Source organism: Pongo pygmaeus, chromosome 10 (assembly GCF_028885625.2).
Source record: "Pongo pygmaeus isolate AG05252 chromosome 10, NHGRI_mPonPyg2-v2.0_pri, whole genome shotgun sequence".
Taxonomy (NCBI): domain Eukaryota; kingdom Metazoa; phylum Chordata; class Mammalia; order Primates; family Hominidae; genus Pongo; species Pongo pygmaeus.
In genome coordinates, this window is record NC_072383.2 from 77,415,493 (window position 1) to 77,438,267 (window position 22,775).

The window sequence follows — 22,775 nt, forward strand, 5'->3', positions numbered from 1 at the left end:
CCTTCACATCCCTTGTAAGTTGGATTCCTAGGTATTTTTTTTCTCTTTGTGGCAATTGTGAATGGGAGCTCACTCATGATTTGGCTCTCTGTTTGTCTGTTATTGGCGTATAAGAATGCTTGTGATTTTGCACATTGATTTTGTATTCTGACACTTTGCTGAAGTTGCTTAACAGCTTAAGGAGATTTTGGGCTGAGACAATGGGGTTTTCTAAATATACAATCATGTCATCTGCAAACAGGGCCAATTTGACTTCCTCTTTTCCTAATTGAATACCCTTTATTTCTTTCTCTTGCCTGATTGACCTCTGGCCAACTAAAATTTCATATCATGATGGATGCCATGTTGCCCATTAGGGGGTGAAACAGTGTTTCATATTGTTTTAAAGGACCCATAGAGATCTAAAGCTTTAGCTAAAGGTAATAAATGGTAGAATTTCAAGTACCTCAGCACACTATAGCATAAAGAATCTTTTGACAAGGACATTTTTGGAATTCACTTTTCCCTACTCTCCACTAAAAAGTCACAGTAGTAATTATTTACAAATTCCTCTACTTTCTCTATAGTGGTCCTTCCTAATACATGTTTCTATAATGACACCTACAATTTTATGTTGTATTTTTGTTTATATGCCTGTTCACACCAGCACTGAAAAAGCTTCTTAGGGCAAAGACATGTTTTAATCATCCTTTGTTTCTAGTTCTTTGTAACATGACTGGCATATTGAAAACCCAACATAAGGGTTTGACATATAAGACTAAGCTTTTGTATTTTTAGTAGAAACGGGGTTCAGGAGGCAGAGGTTGCAGTGAGCTGAGATCGTGCCACTGCACTCTAGCCTGGGCAACAGAGCAGGACTCTATCTCAAAATAATAATAATGATAATAATAATAATAATAATAATAATGTTTTGCTTTAAAGATAATACAGATTCTTTCCAAAGTAGTTACACAAAGATTAACAATCCTTTGTCACAAACCCTTGTAGTAAAGCACATCTCCCCATGACTTTTTCCTTTGTTATATATAAATAAAGCATTGTACCTAAGGCAAAAAAAAAAAAAAAAAAAAAAGACTAAGCTTTACTCATTTTCTACAAACCACAGATTGTTAAGTGGATCACTAATTATACTTCTGAAAACACTGTTTAGAAGTCATTTATTTATTATTAGTATTAATTATTTCAGGCTAGGCTACAATAACAAATAGGCCCAAACACGTAATGGGTTCCACAAAAGAGAAGTCTATTTTTTGCTTGCTCAATAAGATAAGGAGGTTCCAGCTTGGCAGGTAGGGCTCTGCTTTATTAAATCTTCAAGGATCGTGTCTCATTGAACCTCTGCCATCTTCAGCATTTCAGCATGTAGCTTCCAAGGTCACTCTGAGGTCACTATCACAGACATAGAAGAGAAAAAAAATCATGGGTAGGAGTTCTGGGGGACTGGGTCTAGAAGTGGTACACATCACTTCTGTTCACATTCCATTAGCTAGAACCCAATCACAAGACCACATCTAACTACAAGAAAGGCTGGGAAATGTAGTCTAGCTGTGTTCTCAGGAAGAAGAGCGTGGACTTTTGGTAAACTACAGAGACTCTGGCAGTCTCTGCCAGAGTGGAATACTTAATAAATATAGTCATTCTTTATTTTTTTATTTTTTTGAGACAGAGTCTCACTCTGTCACCCAGGCTGGAGTGCAGTGGCACGATCTCGGCTCACTGCAAGCTCCAACTCCCAGATTCACACCATTCTCCTGCCTCAGCCTCCCGAGTAGCTGGGACTACAGGCACCTGCCACCATGCCCGGCTAATTTTTTGTATTTTTAGTAGAGACAGAGTTTCACCGTGTTAGCCAGGATGGTCTTGATCTCCTGACCTCATGATCCACCCACCTCGTCATTCTTTAGCTTCATAAATATGTACTCATAATACATGTGCGAGGTCATCTCCATATAGATAAAAGGGTACGATGTAAAGGAGATCAAAGTCATGGAAGTGAGATATAATCAAATAATCACACAAATCAATACATCATTACAAACTAATAGATATTTCAAAAGAAGAGTACAAGGCACTACTAACAAGTCTATTAAAAGGGTTGATCTAATCTGATGCATCAGTTGAGTCTTCTCTAAATAAATAAATTTTGAGGAAAGATATGAAAGATGAGTAAAAGTTAACTAAGTAAACGGGAGGGTAGCAAGAGGGCAGAATGTCAAGCAAAAGGAACTGTTTGTGTGAAGCCTCTGAAAGTGTAGGTGGCGTGCCACAGTTAATGATATAAAGAAGCCTTTCCCCTTATGGCTGTTGCGCAGAGGGAGAAAGAGGCATGTGATGAGGCAGACGAATAAGCAGGAAACAGAACTTGAAGATTATTCTAAATGATCGTAAGAATTTGGGCCTTTTAACTCAAGAGAGATAGGAGACCTACTTAAGGATTTTAAGATTTGGTTTTTTGATGTTTTGTTTTTTAGAGACAGGGTCTTGCTCTGTTGCCCAGGCTGCAGTGCAGTGCCACAATCATAACTCACTGAAGACTCAAACTCTCGGGCTCAACTGATCCTCCTGCCTCAGCCTCCTGAGTCACTAGAACTACAGGCATGCATCACCATGCCTGGCTATTTTTTTGTTTTTCGTAGAGATAGAGTCTGGCTTCGTTGCCCAGACTGGTGTCAAAATCCTGGCTTCAAGCTATTCGCCCTCCTTGGCCTCCCAAAGTGCTGGGATTATAGGAGTGAGATACGATGCCTGTTATTTAAAACGTGACTCTGTCAATTGTATTCTAAGAGTAAATTTCAGGAAACCAATTAAGAGGGTATGGAGTAATCTATATCAGAGTTTATTAGATCACATGGTGAAGACGATAAGGATGGAAACAAGCGAACTTATTGAGAGATTTTATGATAAATAAAATCAGAACTCAAAAGAAGTCAATGATCAGCGATCAATGATAATGCCCAGTTTTCTGGCTTAAGCAGCCCCTTGGATGTTAGTATCATTTGTTGAAATCGAGTGAACCAGATTTAGAAGAAAGATCATAAATTTGGTTTTTGGCATTTGAGTCTAAAACGAGTGTGAGATATTCAATGACTAGTAGACAGTTGGATATAAAAGTCTGGGGCTTAGAGAAAATATCTAAACTAGAGATACAAACTGGAGAATCACTTCTATATTATAACTAAAACCGTATACTGGGATAAGATTAGTTTATGAAGAAAAGAAGTTAGCTATAACTACGCCCTGCAAAAGGAGACCAAGAGTGAGTGGCCAGGGAGGCAGAGAAACTAAAATCAGGAAAGCATTGTATTACAGAATCCAAGGAAAGAAAGGGAGTCAATAAATTCTGCTGAAAGTTCATGGAAATGAGACCTGCAAAACATTAATGGTTCAGTCATATGGATGTCATTTGAAATCTTAGTAGCAGCCATTTTAATAAAATGATGGAGAGCGAAATCAATTGAACATGAAAAAATGGGGACAGTGATTGTCACCAATTTCTTCAAGAAATTTGGCTGTAAAAAGGAGCAGAGAGACATGGCACATGTAGAAAAGAGGATAGTTGAAATAGGAATTTTGTTATAATAATAGCGAACACTCACACAGTACATTTTGTGAGCCAGGAACTCTTCTAACTCCTTTTTTACATGCTAACTGATATAATTCTACTGACTCCATCACTATTCTTCCATTTTAGAGATGAGAAAAGTGAGGCACAGAAGAGAAAGTACATTGCCTGAGGCTTAATAGGTAATAAGAAGCAGACCTGGGAATTGAACCTGAGTAGCCTGACTATAGAGTCTATGTTGTTACAAAGTCACTGAGGAATCTTCTAAGCATATTTTAATGTTGAAGGAAAGATCTCAAATGTTATTTTGTCTTTTGTCAGTAATAAAATATTTGGCACATACTCCCAATATTTCTATCTATAAATCACATATACACTGTGCTATACCAATATATGATATTTTATAAAACATATAAATGAAACACAATTTTAAAAATATGGGATAAAAGTAAATATAAATAGAAGGTCTAATATTTTCTTCTCATACTCCAATGGATTACCTTATGAAATCTGCAATGAAGATAACTAAAGAAGAGAGGGGAAGGATAGAGAGAAAGAACTGAGTGCATTTACTGGTTTCGATTGCATGTGACAAATTTCCACAAACTCCGTGGCTTAAAACGCCCATTTATTAGTTCACAATCCAGTAAAACAGAGAGAAAAACCAGACAGGTAGCTCTAATAAAGTAAAATCATGGAAATATATGATTTCCCAGCCAGAAGAACCTTCAGGACCATGTTATCCAGACCTGTTTTATAAAGACAAGGAAGGTGGGTCCTGATGGTTAAGCAGTTGACCCATTTCACCTCCTTCAAATCCTTCTTATACAGACCTTCCCTGAACTTCCTGTTTCAAATTGCTATCCTTATCCCCCGCCTACTTTATGTTTCCACAGCACATACCCCACCAAATATGCCTTTTATTTTACTGTTATTTTGTTCATTGACTTTGCGTGTCTTACTGACCACTGTGCCCAAGTGCCTAGAACAGTGCCTGGCACAGAGGAGGTACCCAATAAATATCAGTTATACCAAAAAATAGTGAATGAATACCCATGGCCGTCCAGTGCTCTTTCCACCACTCTATACTGTACTTTACTGTTACATTTTTTTGTTTTTGTTATTGAGACAGGGTCTCACTCTGTCTCCCAGGCTAAAGTACAGTGGCGCGATCTCTGCCCACTGCAACCTCCACCTCTTGGGCTCAAGTAATCCTCCCACCTCAGCCTCCTGAGTAGCTGGGGCTATAGGCATGCATCACCACACCTGGCTATTTTTTTGTATTTTTTGTAGAGACAGGGTTTCTCCAAGTTGCCCAGGCTGGTCTCAAACTCCTGGGCTCAAGCAGTGTGCCCGCCTCAGCCTTCCAATGTGCTAGGATTACAGCCATGAGCCACCACACCCGGACCTACTGTCACTTTTGAGAAGCATTTTGACTTTCTATTTTCATCCTTATTTTGATCACATCAGAATATCCGCTTTTCTGTGAATTATTGTTTCTAATGGGACCACAAGTGTATCAGTTAATCAAAATATAAATTATGGATATCATGAGGAAATGTTGAATTTCTAAATCATAAAGTGGAAATCCATTTTCAATTAAATTACATGAATTTTACACTTACAGAAAAGTAACTTGGTTTAAGCAGTTCAAGAGGTATAGTACCGTGTACATGCATTCCTGTGCCTAGAACACTCACGCCCTCTTGTGGACACGGTTCATCCTGACTTCCTGCTGAACCTTCCTTATCTCAGCCCAGGTAACGGCTCTTCCAGGACACCTACATGTTCCCTGCCCTCCTCCTCCTCCCACAGACACCAGCTCTGGCTAAAAGGGGAAAGCTAGGAGGCTTGTCTTTTTTTTTTTTTTTTTTTTTTTTGAGACGGACTCTCGCTCTGTCGCCCAGGCTGGAGTGCGGTGGTGCGATCTCGGCTCACTGCAAGCTCGGCTCACTGCAAGCTCCGCCTCTCGGGTTCACGCCATTCTCCTGCCTCAGCCTTCCGAGTAGCTGGGACTACAGGCGCCGACTGCCACCACGCCCGGCTAATTTTGTTTGCATTTTTAGTAGAGACGAGGTTCCACCGTGTTAGCCAGGATGGTCTCGATCTCCTGACCTAGTGATCCGCCCGCTTCGGCCTCCCGAAGTGCTGGGATTGCAGGCGTGAGCCACGGCGCCCGGCCGAAGGCTTGTCTTAAAGCTACATTTGCATGGCCAGCACATTGGTTTTACAAAGAATATGCATTTGAGGTGGCTTGCAGAAATTTATAATGATTATTGAGGGAATAAATCTCTAATTAAAGTCTCCCTCCCCTTAGTTCTGTTACTAGACCCTGGAAAGTTTCAATCTTCACCTCCTATAGCATTTGTGCCACTTCTGTGGTACAGTCAATGCATTATATTGTTACTCATCTAGGTATCCATAGAGCCTAGACTAGAACCTAGAAGAGTCTATGGTGGAACTCAGTAATTATTTTTTAATAAGAAATGAACGAATATAAACCAATGAGTTACAGAGTATGCCTGAAGAATAAGCATCCAATGATACACTCTGTCTTTCACCTGAACAATTTACTGTACATTTGTACACTAGGCCAGATTCAGTCTTTCTAGCCTGAACACATTACACGGCAACATTTCACACTGTGACCATGTGGCCCATTAGATGTAAATACCGATTTGGCAGATAATTCAGGAGTATGAGAGTAATGTAGGAATAAAATGAAGTTGAAAAATACTACCACCCAAAAAATATATTTAAAGCCACACATTATCTTATTAAAATTAAAGACATAACATTGTCCTTCATATAAGTGAAGACTCTTAGTATTTTTACTAATGGGGACTATGCAAATGGTCTGAATTTTCATTTGAGAGATAATATGGGTCTCCATTTATATGTCACCTCTAAACAAGATTCCCAACCTCAGAGAAAAACCATCTACTCATCAAATAATCTATTGCCAATTTAACACATAGAAAAATCTTCCTACAATTAACATAAATAGAATGTCCTTTTAAAATGTCACAGCATTAATTCAGGTACTTTTGAAAAACTCACTCAAAAGTACACTGTTTCCATCAAATGTATGAACTTAGCCCCATTTGCAAAGGTCACTAAAATGAACCCATCTTTTTCCACATAAAACGATGTATGGGGCTACAGAGCCATTAAAGAAATATTCATTTTAAATCAAGCTTTTTTATTTATCCATTGGAGATGACCTCTGTTCTAATTATCTATAATGCTTTTCAAAAAGGAAAGGTATTTTTGTCGTTGTCTAGTAAATCATTAATTTGTGTCTACTCTATTCAGTGGCTGCATTTTTAAAAAAATAATGAAATTATCAAGCTGCTCAGAACAAAGCTGCCTTCTGATTGTCAGCTCTATATTCTGAAGGAGGAGGTTAATTTCTCTGAATCTTACAGCTGGAACTTTTCTAACACTAACTGGCAGTTTCCACCTAGTGATCAAGGCAATTGACTAAAATAAATTACACATAAAGCTGAAATTCCTAATAGTAATAAGGCCCCTTCATGAGATAATCACACCAGCAAAAGCACTCATGTGTTGGCTGCAACCCTACAGGGTCTTGAAATTATCTTATAAAAACTATACCTCCAGAAATGGTTTTGTTTCTAGTTTCATGACAGGGCTAATATGACAGTGTCCATAGCACTAGGTACAAAGGAGGAGCTCCAAAAAAATTCATTGCTTGACTGGATTAAACTGGAGACACTGTTGTTAGAGCACTAACATCAGTGCTATTTACAAAGCAGATGACTGGTGAGGACCTCATTTCAATACAGTCAACTGACAATTATTTAGAAGCCTTTATTATGTGCCTGGAGCTAGGCATAGAAAAGTAATATATAGTCCCTGCTTTTCTGGAGTTTAAGGTGAGTTGAGCTCACATATAAGAAATAAATAGGGAAAAAGTAATCTCGAGGCACCATTCTACCAGCTATAAAGCAATTGCTAGCAGAAATCCAAGTGGGCTAGAATAGTAAGGAGGTTTTTTGTTTGTTTGTTTGTTTGTTTTTTGTTTTTTGGGTTTTTTTGAACACGGACTAGGGCTTAATGGTTAGGAATAATTTGATTAGGCAGAAGGGAATAAAAGCATTGCAGATGGATTTTCCAACTAAGCAAAAGTCTGGTAACTGGAAGGAATATAGCTCACAGAGAAATAGTGATTGCTGTAGCAAACCTCCCAATCTTTGCACCATCTTCATGACCAATGCATTTATTAACTGGGCTGTCAGGAGTGTTGATGGCTTATAGCTCATAACTGAGTTCCCCCTTCCTGGCATCACCCTCAGCTGAAACGATGCTGACCCAAGATGTAGGAGCAGCCCACATCCAATGTTTGGGGGATTCAGGATGATAAAATCTCATCCTCGTTGCCCCAATTCCAAATATCTTTGAAGACCTCTCCCAGCTCCAGAGTTCCCCATAGAATTGACTGAGGTCTTTGATGTAACTGTATCACAGCCCAACTTCTCAACCTGTGTAATCCTGATTCCCTCACTCCCAAAGAGGGGTTGATCTAAAGGACACACCCCTATAAACCTCATGTTGAAAATCTGCCTGAGTCTGCTTCCTCGGAGAACTCAACTTATGACAAACGAAGATGCTGAAAAGACCAACATGACTTATTCAGTTGTAGGGAAGCTGCATGTTCTCATTCAGTAGGCATAGACACTATTCTAATGCTGGGAACACAGCAGTAAGAAAAACAAGTCTTTTCTCTTATGGATCTGATATTCTTGTGAGAAAACCTAAATAGACATAATAGAATGTCAAGTAATGACAGGTACTAAGATAAAAAAGAAGCAGGGCAAGAGGAGAGGTAATGTTTGTGTTTAGGACTGCATTGGGCTACATTAGATAGAGTGGCCACAGAAAAAGTCCGTAAAGTGGTAACATACAAGCAGAAAGCTGAATAAACTAATGAAACAATTCATACCAGTATCTAGGAGAAGAATATTGCTGACAGAAGGAACAGCAATGCAAAGACCCTCAGATAGAAGTGTGTTTGGCATGTTTTGGGAAGAGGAAGTGAAATCTGGAGAATAGTGGTAGGATACGAAGAGGTCAGATCATATCAGGCCTTTTAGTATAAGGAACAGACGTTATTCTAAGTAAAAAGGGAAGATATCAAAGGGCTTTGAGTAGGATTGTCCCATGATCAGATTTCCATTTTAAAAGGATCATGCTGCCTTTTATGTGAGAAGGAAACTAGAAAGGAGGAAGAAGAGATGCAAAGAGGCTATTATGAGGCTATTACAGAGGTCTAGGTCAGAAGTGACAATGACATGGACTTAAGGTTGCCACTGGTCATGGCTTGCCTGGGACTGAGGGTTTCCCAGGATGCAGGACTTTTAGATCTTAAACCAGGAGGATCTTGAACAAATCAGGATGTTTGGTCACCCTACTTGGACTAGAGTGATAACCCTATGAATGAAGGCATGTGGTCAGGTTCAAAATATATTCTAAGGGTTGAAGAAGCAGTGAAACGAGAAAATGCTTTAGACATTTAGGACAGAGGCAAAGTGTAAAACTTCTTGAAAGTCAGGAAGAGGGGTTCAGACCTTTCAAACATTCACTTGGCATTAGTATGTAGTATGCATTGAATTTTGAAGAGACTATAACTAAAGAGGTCTTTAATCAGACTATTTCAGAAAATATGACAGAAATATCACTAGGGCTTAACCACAATGGAACTGATGGTAAAAATGGAGGTGGAAGTGATTGAAGTGGTGGTGTTGGTAGTAGCAGAGGTCATAGTGTAGGATGGTGAAGGTGGTAGTGATAGTGACGAGTATCATATGGAGATGGTGGTCATGTTGACATGGATGTGGAAGTGGAAGGAAAGAAAGAAAGAGATGAAAGAAAGACAAAGAAAGAAAGGAAGGAAGAAAGGAAAAAGAAAGGAAGGAAGAAAGGAAAAAGAAAGAAAGGAAAGAAAAAGAAAAAGAAAAAGGAAGAAAGAGGAAGAAAGAAAGAAAGAAAGAAAGAAAGAAAGAAAGAAAGAAAGAAAGAAAGAAAGAAAGAAAGAGAAAGAAAGAAAGGAATGAAGGGAGAAAAGGAAGAAAGGAGGGAGGGAGGGAAAGAAGGAAGGGGAAGGAAGGAAGGAAAGGAGGGAGGGAAGGAAGGAAGGAAGGGGAAGGAAGGAAGGATGGAAGGAAGGATCTAACTTGAGAGACATTTACAAAATGAGAAATATCAGGACTTGTGGGTTAAATGAATAAAAGAAAACAAAGAGAAAGGAAATTGAGATGAGTTAGTGACCCTGACAGAAGGATGTTGGAAAGAATAGTTGAAGGGAGGGATTGGTATTGAACATTAATTTAGTTACAGATATAAAGTAAGAGTGGAATAACCAAGTGGATGGCCAGCTGGAATATTAGTTTCTATCATTCCAGACAGCAGTGTACTAGTAAAGAAAACTCATGATTTTGACTTAAAAGAGTTTGCCCCAGTTCCTCTCTGAGACAGCTATGTAACCTACACCCTCTCAGTCTCAAAGTCTTTATATATAAAATGGACATAACGGTACATAGTTCACAGGGCTATTCTAGAAAAAAGTAGACAAAATTGTCAAGGAGCAGCAAGGATCTGATTTGGGTATCTTCTTTTTTCTTTGTAAATTTTCCAAAAACCCTTTTAGTCCCCATCACCATAATCCCACCAAAGAAAAACTTTTTTTTTTAATTTAGAAAACCTTGGTTTCTAGAACTTTAGAGTGATAAATAAAATATTTATATTAAATGTTTATAAATTACTATGCAGCCATCTTTCTTCCAAACTGGCATGCAAAAACTATGAAATTAGAGTTTGATGTAAAACTGTTCATATAAAACTATTGGGTTCTTCTAATTCGTCTATGTTGATGGATAAGAGATATAGTAAAACCTTCACATGCTAGAACAAGACTCTAGGGACAGAAGTGCTTTTCTTCTCATCACAGAAGTTCAGTGAAAGACTTCACTGAGGAAATGAAAATATTTGTTTCCAAAATTTCGTACTGGCATGAGTCTTTAAATCTGATTCAGGGTAACAACACTGGCTTACTATATAAGCCACAAACACAAGCCTTGTTTTGACTGGGGCAGAATAGAACACACCTTGTGGGGATGACACAGAAGTCCAGATCGTCCTGCCCTGAGTGTCCTTCTTGCAGGCAGTATCAGGGCCTCCCCAGGATGCATATTCTTTTTTTGTTTGTTTTGAGATGAAGTCTCGCTCTGTCTCCCAGGCTGGAGTGCAGTGGCGCGATCTCGGCTTACTGCAAGCTCCGCCTCCCAGGTTCACACCATTCTCCTGTCTCAGCCTCCCAAGCAGCTGGGACTACAGGTGCCCGCCACCACGCCCGGCTAATTTTTTGTGTTTTTAGTAGAGACGGAGTTTCACCGTGTTAGCCAGGATGGTCTCGATGTCCTGACCTCGTGATCCACCTGCCTCGGCCTCCCAAAGTGCTGGGATTACAGGCGTGAGCCACCGCGCCTGGCCCTCAGGATGCATATTCTTGCTCTTGTTTCACATAAACTTCAAGTCCCTCATCCTCCCCAACGTGTGAGAAACACATGACAATCATATTTGCAAATGTCCTAGATCAATTAATCTTGGATCAAACCACCAGGTAGTAAAAGAAAGTTGCCCTAATTTTCAAACTTTTGGTAGACAATTATTAAAGCTGATTCTTAGAGCATTAGGGAAAGCATATACTTAAACCTCCAAAAATTTCACTAACAAGAAAATGGTTTAGTATAAATTGGGTATTTTCCTTGCCTTTTTCTGGAAATGAGTTTTTCTCTATCTTGTTGATGCCCATAAAGGACACAAATTTCAGGAAAATCAAGGACTAGCTTTCAAATATCTTGGAGATCCAGAAGTAATCAAATGTTAAAACTTTTTGAAAAGTAACTTCAGTTAATTAATATAAACTACACATTCAATTTGGCATATCAATTATGATAATTTTATGAGCAAATGAAATTTTACATGTTAAAGTTCTTAAACTAATGAAGCAAATGTAGATCTGTAAAGGGTGCTTTAAAAAAAGCACTTTTCCATATTTTTCTTTCTCCCAAAATGCCCGTATTTTTCTCTTAAACACTCATTCTTCTCCCATCCCATAACTTTAAAATTACAAGTAACATCACAGATTTCTCCTGCTTCTGAGCATGCTTTTTCAAACTGTACAAATACTCTCTTCTGAAGATAAATATTATATAAAGTCTTTTAAACTTCCTATATGTCATAAGATTGAGGAATAAAAAGGTATTGGTTAAGAAAGACATTTGCGACATCTCTTTGTTCAACACAATTGCAATGCCCCTAAATTAATCATGGAATTAGATTATGGCCCATAAAGGGAGATGTTATTTAAGAGAGAGCAGTCATGTCTGAAATTCCTAATTAGAACAATTAGAGTAACCTGATCCTGCAACACAATCAGTTCCCCAAGGAAGCTATTGTGGAAAATAGACAGAATTCTGCGGGAAAAAAAAAAAAAAAAAAGAAAGCCCTCCTCCTAATGAGCATTTTGAACAGCAATTTTGTTCATTTACATTTCTCTTGTCCCATAAAGTTCAGATAAATTTGTCCATATTTTATATTAATTTCCATGATATTGTCTCCCATTCTTTATTTTCAGATACTCTGAAGAGTAATTTATTCCACTAGCCTCTCCTGTTGTATAAATTAATTCCTAGGAGTGAGTAGGCACATCAGGTGAATTCAGCACATTAGAAGTAACTCTTTATTATTTATATTAGTGGAAGGGGGTTATGACCTATATAATTCAAAACTGGTATTTTCTAAAGTTTCCACTTATTTAAGTTTTGAAGCTGTGTGGAAAGTGGTAATTTAATGATGGATCCTATCTTCAAGGAGTTTACAGTCATGTGGGAGAATTAAGACACATACACACTGAGACAAAAACAGAGTTCTTAGTAACATAGAGATGTATGGTAAAATGCTATGGGGACTCAAGAAATGAAAGACTTGGAGCCATAAACATATATGGTGATATTTCCAGCACAGACATTACTTTAGCAGAAAGAGGCACTATTTCTCCCTCACACATTGAATGTATTATCTCTCATTCACAGAAAAATTACAATCTTTCTCTTTTGAAAAATGGATATAATGAATACACCCCCACCCCCCAAAATAGAGGGAGGAATTACATTTTCTTACCTGTTAAATTACGTCTAGGCACCTATTTCCACACTGGAGACTCTGGCTGACTTAACACATATGTCAAGTTATAGATAAAGACACATACAATCATAATAAGGGTATTACTTGAAAGTGCCTTAGTATATGGCTTTCTGTAGCTCATTCCTATGTTAAAAGTCTATCTGCAGAAGTCTGACATGACTGTTGCCTTCTATAGAATCAGAATTCACATTTCATTGTGGGAAACACTAAAATAAGTCTTGATTTGCCATGTAGCTAATTCTGCATGTCAGAAAGCACTCTAGAGCCTCCAGTATCTGAGGGGCATACAACAAACTCTCTCTCTTGCACTCTCTCTAACTCTATCTCATGCTTATAAATATGAATGCAAATTCTACTTATGTTGAACAATAATATGGTTCTTCATTAATCACCCTAGAAAATCAAACACTTAAGGCAGGAGAATCAGTAGGAGTCTTTCCCGAGAACAAGTAAAATTCTCTATACCATCATCATTGTAAACACTTGATCAGTGGTTCAAAAATGCCTGAATACAGGACTGTTGAATGTTCTTTGGGCCTAAAGTATGGTATCAGTGAAATAACATGAGAAGTTATGAGATGCATTTGCATTGTGTTACTATGGGTTTCAATTTTCTAGCCTGCTGCTCAGATTTTTAGGATTAGGAATAAAAGTTAGACCTCACTTAAGATAAGTAATACTAAAAGTGCAAAACCTTATACTTTGTTACATTTCAGCTATCAGGAATTCAGAATTTCTCATCAATAGAATAAATTCTATTTATTCTCATAAATAGAATTTAGTGGCACACAAATGCAAGTCCTTTTCCCAAAAACCTAAATATAGAGTATTAGAGGTAATCCTATTTGAAATGTAAAAGGACAAAAATTTAGGTAGATTGATTCAACTAAAGTGTTAGGCTTTTTTCAAAGCTATTTAATAAAAATATGAAAATTTTGCCAAGAGTTTTGCAGTGCTATTCAGAGCACAAAGTCTCTTTAAAAAGTCATGTTGTTCTCATTTCCTGCACCATTGAATTATAGATATATTTAATGGACATTAAAGTATAGATGATCTTTGTTAAAAACTGAAACAGATGGTCTTAAAAAATAATAAAACCTGTTATCACTCTTGATACTTTAGTCAATGAAAGGCCACTGTGTAAATGCCAATGGACCTAAAATTTTCAAATTCTAATCAATATAGTCCTCCTCTTGAGGAATTTACAATATATATGTTAAAACTCTATTTACTTGTATTTGAAAAATTGCTAATACTTTCTTATTGGTTTTCTTAGCAAGAGAAATTGGGTGATATCTGCTTCTCCCTTCGCTACGTACCTACTGCTGGTAAGCTGACTGTTGTCATTCTGGAAGCAAAGAACCTGAAGAAGATGGATGTGGGCGGCTTATCTGGTAAGCCTGCGGTGTTTATTGATTTTTTTCAAATGCTGTTTCATCGTGGATACCAAATGCATGGCGCACATGCTGCGACTCCCCTCTCCTTAATTGATCACACTTCTCCTTCCTATGGAGCCTGGAAGCAGTCTCAGAATTCATCCCAACACAGTGCCCCAGGAAACCACTCTCAATTTATAGGAATTGGCATAGAAGATGAAATCTATTTTCCTTCTTTGGAGCCAAAGTATCAATTGTCTTTTTGATGGCATTGAAAGCTGAAAATGTTTGCTTCTTTTCTGAAAGAGAGTGTTTATGACAGATTATAATTTTGTTGAGCTTAGAGGGGGTTTTTGGTCAAAATTCACCCACGATATAAAAAACAATGTTTTCCATGAGACTTATTTATTAGGTATTTCATAGCCTAACATAGTTCCTACAATACCATTTATTAAAGACACAGCATTTCAATATATATGCATAATGAAATCTCTGTTTCAAAGTGAACCCCTATGGTAATGCATCTAATTCCACAGCTTATGTTGAGGATGGGAGAGATGTGGGGATTGAAAGTTCCATACAACCCAACCTTAGTAAAACATGGTGAATAAAGTATACCCTGCCTCAAAAGCAAAGTCAACTCAAGGCCTTGTCACTTCCACGGTTGAACATAATTTTTCTTCTTCGCCATATGATTAAATCAATTATATTTTTAATTTTCCGCTAAATCATTAAAGTGTGAGGAATTTTCTTGATATGCCACAAGGTCATCATAAGTTGACGGCAGTTGTCATTGTTTGTGGCTGTGGAATTACAACCAGCATTACTGGTTATTCAATGCTTTCTTTAATAAAAATATTGCAAACTTCAAAATGTCATCCTAAGGCAGCATGGTGATTTTTTATTCTAAAGCGTAACAGCTAAAAAGTGCTACAGCTGAGCTTCCCCTCACCCACGAATTTGTCAACCAAATTCTCCTGGTACCTGAGTGTATTTCTCTTTATAAGTAAGTCACCTGGGGAAGCTGTACTAATTCTTTCATGTCATTAAGACTCTATTTAATAACTTGCTGTTTTTATTGTGCCTAGTAGCGTAACACAGCAAATTTAAAGCAAAAAGCACAGTGTTCTCTAGAAATATAGAGTATTTAATGTGACTATAAGTGAAAAACATGCAGAGAAACTTTTAACTACAACAACAGTTCATTATTACTTAGTTTCCTAAGGTAACTTCAGACACCTTTAACATTTCCCTGTCCTTTTGTTCAACAGCCAACTATCATGACATGATTTCTTTGTATCCTCTCTCTTATGCTTTATGCCGAATGTCCATGCCAACTATCCCCTCACCACCTATGTCTAGTACTCTGCTAGTCTTCCTAAGTCATCCTATATGCTTCAGCAGACAGGATTTGTCCTGGCTTCTTCCGGGGTCCCAGAAATAAGTTCCCATCATCATAGAGAGATATTTCAACCATGAATTGTTCATCCCAGTTTGCTGTCTGTTTCCACTATGACTTCTTCACCATCTATCCCTTCTCTTTCAGTGGCATCAGAGAGGCTGGCTGCAGGCATTTTGGAAACTTGGCTAAGGGAAGTTAGGTCTAGCAGGTTATTTTTATGGGGCTTACAGTCATGTCATGTATAGTGAGGTTATTGCTAGCTATCCCAAAGAAGGAAGTGTACCTGCAATGCACTGACTAACTCAGCATTGTGAAATGAATAAGGAAAGGCCAAAGATCATACTTAATTTAGTATTCATAACTTTATATTCTTTTTTTCTGAAGAGAACCAGCAAAACCATATTAGCTTCAGGATCCTCACAACCTGGGTTCGCCCCTACATTTGAATTACGTGGAAGGAGTTTAATTATTAAGTAAGAATATTTAAAGAGTAAATATCCTGAAAAAGCCCTAATTTTAAGGGCTGCTCACTGGCTGTGGAATTAAGCCATAATCACTCTAATCACTTGAGTCTATGTAATGTAGATATGTCCAGCCTATGTCATGCCATATCTCATTTTCACCAAATTGACCAGCACACTCTTTTGCAAACAAACTATACAACTTTCTGCCTCCATTACTTGCTTAGGTCACTTCCTTCACCTGGAATTCTCTTCCTTCCAACAATGTCTAGCCAATTCCTACCCATTCTTTAGGCCCAGCTTAAGTATTATCTCCTCCAGTCATTCAATAAACATATATTGTGTCCCTACTTTAAGTCAACATTGTTCTGAGCACTAGGTTTACATTAGTGGATAAAACAGTGCAAAAGACCCTCCCCTCCTGCAGCTTGCATTCTAATGTAGTGAAACAGAAAAGAAGCCAACAGATAGCAAAAGCATGGGTCTACCAAGAGGTAACAGGTGCTATGGAGCAGTAAAGCAGGAAGTAGGATAAGGAGTATTGGGGATTCATCTTAAATGGGGTTCAGAGAAGACTTCATGGGTAGGTGGCGTTTCCACAACAACCTGGAAGAAGTGAAGAATTGAGCCATGGGGCGTCTGGGAGAGAGAACAGCCATGGGGCATCTGGGAGAGAGAACAGATACCTCATGGCTCACTTCTTCATTTCTTCCAAGTTATTGCTGAAATGCCACCTACTCCTGAGGTCTTAAGACCTCATGGTTTTAAGATCCATCCCAGTAGAACAAATCTTTGCCTTTTTTTAAATGCCACTAGCCATTTGTTTACACCCCTCAAACATCATGCTTCTCTCTCACTAGACTGTGTTCTGTATTTATCCCTCCCACAATGCTCTCAGTGATGGGTAGCACTAAGCATAGCTGCTGAATGAATAATGAATTATTTACAAAGGAGCTATGGCCTGAAAAAAACAAGACTTGCATTTCAAATGTGTCTAACCCACTTACCATTAAAATAACTTTAAGCACTTGGATGGTCTGTCTCAAAGTAAGTTGACCTATGTACGAGGAGACCAAAATTATATAATAAGATCATTCCAGGTAATTCAAATGCCAAAGTACATTTGCTGGAAATGACTAGTTAATTGGAACCAAAGTGGGTTGTTTTGCCAGAGTTTAAACTCCATCTGCCACTAACTAGCAATTTGACATTGCACAAGTTATTTATTTAACTCTTCTAAGCCTCAGCTGCATTATCTATAAAGTGGGAATAATGAGAGGACTTTGTTGATGATGCTATGAGAAATAAATGAAAGCACAGGGCCTGGCACAACTAAGTGCTCACTAAATACTATTGTAGTCATTTCTATTAGTAATTTTATCAAATCTTGGGCTAAATATGCAACATGGGAAAGCAACCAATGGATGATTTAACCAATTACTTGCTTCAATGGGGAAAAAAAGTTTATCTGATTGTTTGATGGAATTAGCTGATTAATTCAGGCAAATGTATCAGTAGGCCCACATTTTGCATAGACACTATAGTGAATTAAGATAATTAACAAAACATTTGAGAAAATAAAACATGGAAACATATGTAAAATAATTTTCTTATTGCTCTCCAACAAGGTTATTTCCTTCCTGCAGGATTCATTCAAAATGCATTGCACAAAGATTTTGCCTCTATTGTATAAGCCACATGCAAAAAATGCAAATCCCAGCTCTTCATACTTTACAGTGACAAGCTTAATTGGACTATGCACATCTCTACAGTAGATCCTTGCACTTGCATTCTTAATATCCCAACTTTCAAATGCTTGTGAGCAACAGTGACAATTTCTGAATTTAACTGCAGTCATGTGTTGATTAACAACAGGCATACATTTTGAGAAATGTATCATTAGGTTATTTGATCATTGCACAAACATCATAAACACAAACCTAGATGGTGCAGCCTACTACACACCTAAGCTATGTGGTATGGCTTATTGCTCCTAGGCTACAAATCTATACAACATGTTACCATACTGAATACCGTAGGCAATTGTATTTGTGTATCTAAACATAGAGAAGGTACAACAAAAATACAGTATTATAATCTTATGGGACCACCATTCTATAGGCAGTCCATCCTTGACTGAAATGTGGTTACACAGGGCATGACTGTATTTGTATTGAGATCTTGAATCTTGCAGGCTGCAAGACTGTTCTTCAGGAGCAAGTTGGTGCTGTAGAATATGTGTAGGATTTTTTGCCTTATACGTGGAGAGAATCAAGCCTTCTGCCTAGTAAACGTGTCTCAATAGCTTCGTTGCCTTTTACACTTCTCTGTGTGGAGTAAATCTTCCTTCAAATAATAAATGTTTTCTATTTGGGAAAATTGGGGAAGAGAATAAAGAGGTCAAAGAGAAGGCATTGGAAACGTTGAGGCTTCCCAAAGGTATGAGGCTGTGTGTCTTGTAGTTTTGAGCTAAAGTATATAACTTTTATTCTTAAATTTATACCTGTGTAAACTCCTGTCAGAGACTAATCAGATACTTTGCTTCTTGTCCCTATTTGTGTCACAGCAATCACTTTCCTCAAGTTTGGTGTTTTGTTTTGTTTTTTGTCATCTCAGAAATTTGACACTTCTGAGTACAGCTTTAATGAAGAATGTCAACACTGTAAGTTTAGTTTAGGCTTTCTGTTGTAAATTAAATGAAATTCTGAAAGTTTTCTATTTAAGGACATGGCTGTTTAAAGAAGGAAACACTAAACTTTAAAATCAGCAAAAATTTAAGTGATTATAGCTTTTAAATTTTGATCTAGTCTGTAGAAATTGTTTTTCTACTTCAATCTGAGAATTATTTTTAACTGTTAAAAAGTCACATTATCAGTTATAGAACACTTTCTAATTTAGAAATATTTCTTAACTTGGTTTTCTCATGTGGTTCTCATGATAGCCCTGTGAGATACTTTCTGAAGATAACATTCTGATTTTACCAGTGAGAAAATTGAAGCTTAGAGACATTAGACAATGTCCATAAACTATCTTCCCGCATGTGGCACATAGATGGGGGTGTTCAACACTTGCAATTGCTCTTATCACTACTGACATTTGATCTCAGCTGATCTGAGAGTACGACTGAAGTTCAGATGCCCCCAGTTCTCAATGCAAAGGACTTTCCCATATAGCATTCAGCCTTGCCCACACCCCTACCTTCAAGATGGGAGAGCGAGGATTCCTCAGCTCTAACCTGCGTGAGGTGCCTCCCTTGCCCAAAACTGAAACATCAAGATGAGGTCCTCACAGTAGGGAAGACTAGAAATGGAGTCTTCATGGATTGTTGGAGATGGAGGGATTCTTGGAGACTGGGGAAAATGTTCATAAGTGTAAACCCTTAAGGATACTCCCAGTCAAATAGCTCCAGGGTGCCCCCTTTCTTGCCTTCTCAGAACAACAAATTGATTTTCTTGCTTCACTTGTGGTTTCTGGCAGATTCCTCTTCTTGCCGGGCCCAATATGAAACAGAATGTGATCTCACAAACCTGTTCTACTTCCCTCATTCCCTGAAGCTAGCACGTAATTCTTTTGAGACTTTTTTCTGTGCTTGTACTGCTAGTAGCCACGGCAAATCAACAAGGGTAAAAAGTGTGCAGTCCTGCTCGTTTGATGTGGTTTGCATTCACCTAAATTGGGGGAGTAGGGAACATAACAAAAGTATGTCAAGCATGGGGGCAAGCTGTAAACCCATATGGTAAAGGGCTGAAATCACATGTAGCTATTCCAGCAGCCTCCTGAACATCAAGGAGCTAGGGAGGTGGCTAGGAGGTGGGATCGGGTCAACGATGGTTGCAAAGTGCTCTCCTTCATCATTTTTCTGTCCTTTTCACTCTCTGTTCTATGACCCATCCCTAGTCCTCTTCCTGGCCATCCCTAGTGCTGCCTTGTCACTATGAAATGAAACCTGTACTGTGAAAAGCAACATTTGGGGCTGTAGGAGAGTTCCTCCAAAACATCTCTAAGTCTCCAAAAGAAAAGGGAAATGAAATGTTTGAAAGTGGCAGCAATTACTTGAGGGAAATGATAGAGAGGGAACAGGGGACTTGTGGTGATGAAGGAGTCACCATCACTATATGTCACACTGCCAGTGTGTGGATTAGCTACTGTGACCTAGGTGAGCAAAATTTGTCCTGTCCCTTTCCCTCCACCCACACACACTCTGTTTTCTGGAAGATGCCATTTTTTAAATGTTACTCCTGGGTTTGTCTTTTCTCTAGCTCCTTTTCTGCTGTCCTAGAAATATAATTTGGGAAATGCAGCCAGATTTAAATATTTGGGATCATTTAGGAAAGAGCAACTCACCCAACCTCAGGTAACTACTAGATTCCAAGGAGAAACCATGAACCAGCAGAGGTAGGTCATTCCCTCAGGTGATATTTATCAACATGTGATATTTTGCATAACCCCATCAAAATCACCTAGGGTACTTATTAAAAATTAAGATTTCAAGGACTAATGCAAACCAAGCTGTAACTGAGTATCTAGGGGTGGGAATCTGGAAATTGCCTTTTAAACAGGTCCTCCCCGTCCATACACACATACCCATGTTATTTTTATGCATCTTAAATTTGAAAACTACACTTCAGAGGCTTAAAACACTATGTCATAATTTTAACTGAGGCCTAGGTCAGCCAAGTTCCAAGTTAGAATTTTTTTTTTTTTTTTTTTTTGGTCAGTAACATAGAATACATCTTTTGCTTTATATAATGGAATTTCCTCAAATAAGAAGTTCTATTTTTTTCATCAGTCCAGTATCCTCTTCCCTGAAAAATACCTTGCCCACATGTCTAAATTATTATCTTTTTTTCTTGAGTCTCCTCCACTGAAAGAGGAAATAAAAGCAATAGATGTTTCCTTTGTACATTCTGAAGTTGTTTCCTGATACCCTTGACTACCACCCTTATCTGTCCTTCCACTGGTGCTGAAAGCACAACAAAGAAAAACACTCCAAATTCAATTGATTTGAACTAAAAGCCACTAGTCTGGGAGCCAGGCCAATAAATAAAATGGCAAAAACTTATTTGAACCAATTAGATAGGGATATGCAAATTAATTGGCCATGATATCAGGGTCAAGCAATAATATGCAAATAAACTGGCATCTTATTGAGCTAATGGGACAGGAATATGCATAATAAGTTGGCTGTGATGTCAGAAGCTTCATCATAATTTTAGGCATGAATGTTACAATATAATATCAATTCTGGGATACTTCAAAATGCTTAATTACAATATTGATAAAATAATCTGAATTCCTAAAACATGAACAGATTAGTCTAAAAAACAAATGACAAGTCTTGAAACTGGATCATTCTAGAAAATGAGTAATTAGAAAGGATTATAGCCAAGCCCGGTATAAGTTGGGACCCAGGCACAGTTATCCACAGAATGGATAGAAATGCTATGCCTGAAGGACTAACAGTTTTAGAGAAATGAGCAGATGTGAAATCAAGAGAAATAAGTGATAGACTGTAATGTATTTGTTCAGAAGAGTTAGCCCAAAAACTCCTAAGTAAATTATTTAGCCAGCAGGTATATATCCAATCAGTCAACAAACATCATGTGAAAACTCCTCTGTGCCAGGCACCATGCCAATCCTTGGGAATATGAGTAAAAACAGCAGACACTTGCATAGCAGAATGTGAGCCAGACACTGTTCTAAATGCTTTACATATGGCTAACTGATTTAATCCCCATTACAACCCTATGAGGTAGATACTATTTTTAATGTGATTTTATTGATGATGGAACTGAAGGACAGAGAGTTACATAACTTGCCCAAGGTCACAGGATTACTATTTGACAGAGCTAGGATGTCAACCAAGCAGACTGTCTTCAGACTCCAATGAATAAAACCTGATGTCTAGGTCCTTATCATTGCTCAGCAGGTTCAACCTGGAGAACAGGTGGATAACTACATGCTACAGTTTGAAAGATGTCCAAAAGTGACCTGATTCCAAATATCCTCTATACTCAAGCTAAAATCCTATCATGGAACTCACTAACATAAATCAGTTGGTTGACTGTTTAATTAGTTCTTCAGCTACTTAGACAGCAAAGGTGAGATCAACAAGTCCATAACACCAGACATTGAATAGTCGTAGATGATTTTTATGCTGGAAAGGACTGTATCAGTTTCTCCCTAATGCGCAGATTGGTATGTTATTTTAGTGACTTATTCTTCATACACAAAAGAGAATGAGACACAAAACAGTGACATTTCAGCTGTATCTGTGGTGCAGAAGAGAGGTTGCCGAACATGGTGGAAGAGAGTCCAAGTTTAAAGGATTTGAGTGCCTTTCAGAGATGAAAGAAAAATTTTACCTACAACTAAATTTTAGCAAGGGCTAATTCTGTAAAGGAGTACGTGATATTATTGGGAGAGGGGCAGTATGATGTAGGAGTACAAAAGCTTACTACCCCTGTAAATTGTTATGGGACTCTTTGGGTCAAAATTACATACATAAATATTAAAATTAAAGAAATGTGAATTGCAATAGACAACTTACCAGGAAAATACATGTCAGCTAGATAATTTTAACAAGAGAAATCTACAAATGAAGAAGTAGAAACAGGAAGTTCCAAAGAGGTCTGTTCTAAGGCACTTTCACCAGTCACCTTAAAACTCATAATTCTGAAGGTGAGATAAATGTTTCCAGCCATTGAAATGCAAAACTCAGTGGGTAAATTAAAAAAATCTAGCTA

The 22,775-nt window shown here is 37.9% G+C and overlaps 1 protein-coding gene across 5 annotated transcripts in view; it reads left to right on the forward strand.

The window, feature by feature from the left end:
• Window positions 1-22,775, forward strand: part of SYT1 (synaptotagmin 1) — a 589,756-nt gene that overhangs the window by 474,369 nt on the left and 92,612 nt on the right. For all 5 annotated transcript variants that reach the window (XM_054443952.2, XM_054443953.2, XM_054443950.2 and 2 more), the window contains one exon: window positions 14,067-14,184. In XM_054443952.2, the coding sequence (XP_054299927.1) occupies window positions 14,067-14,184 (118 nt within the window). The remainder of the gene's footprint in view (window positions 1-14,066; window positions 14,185-22,775) is intronic.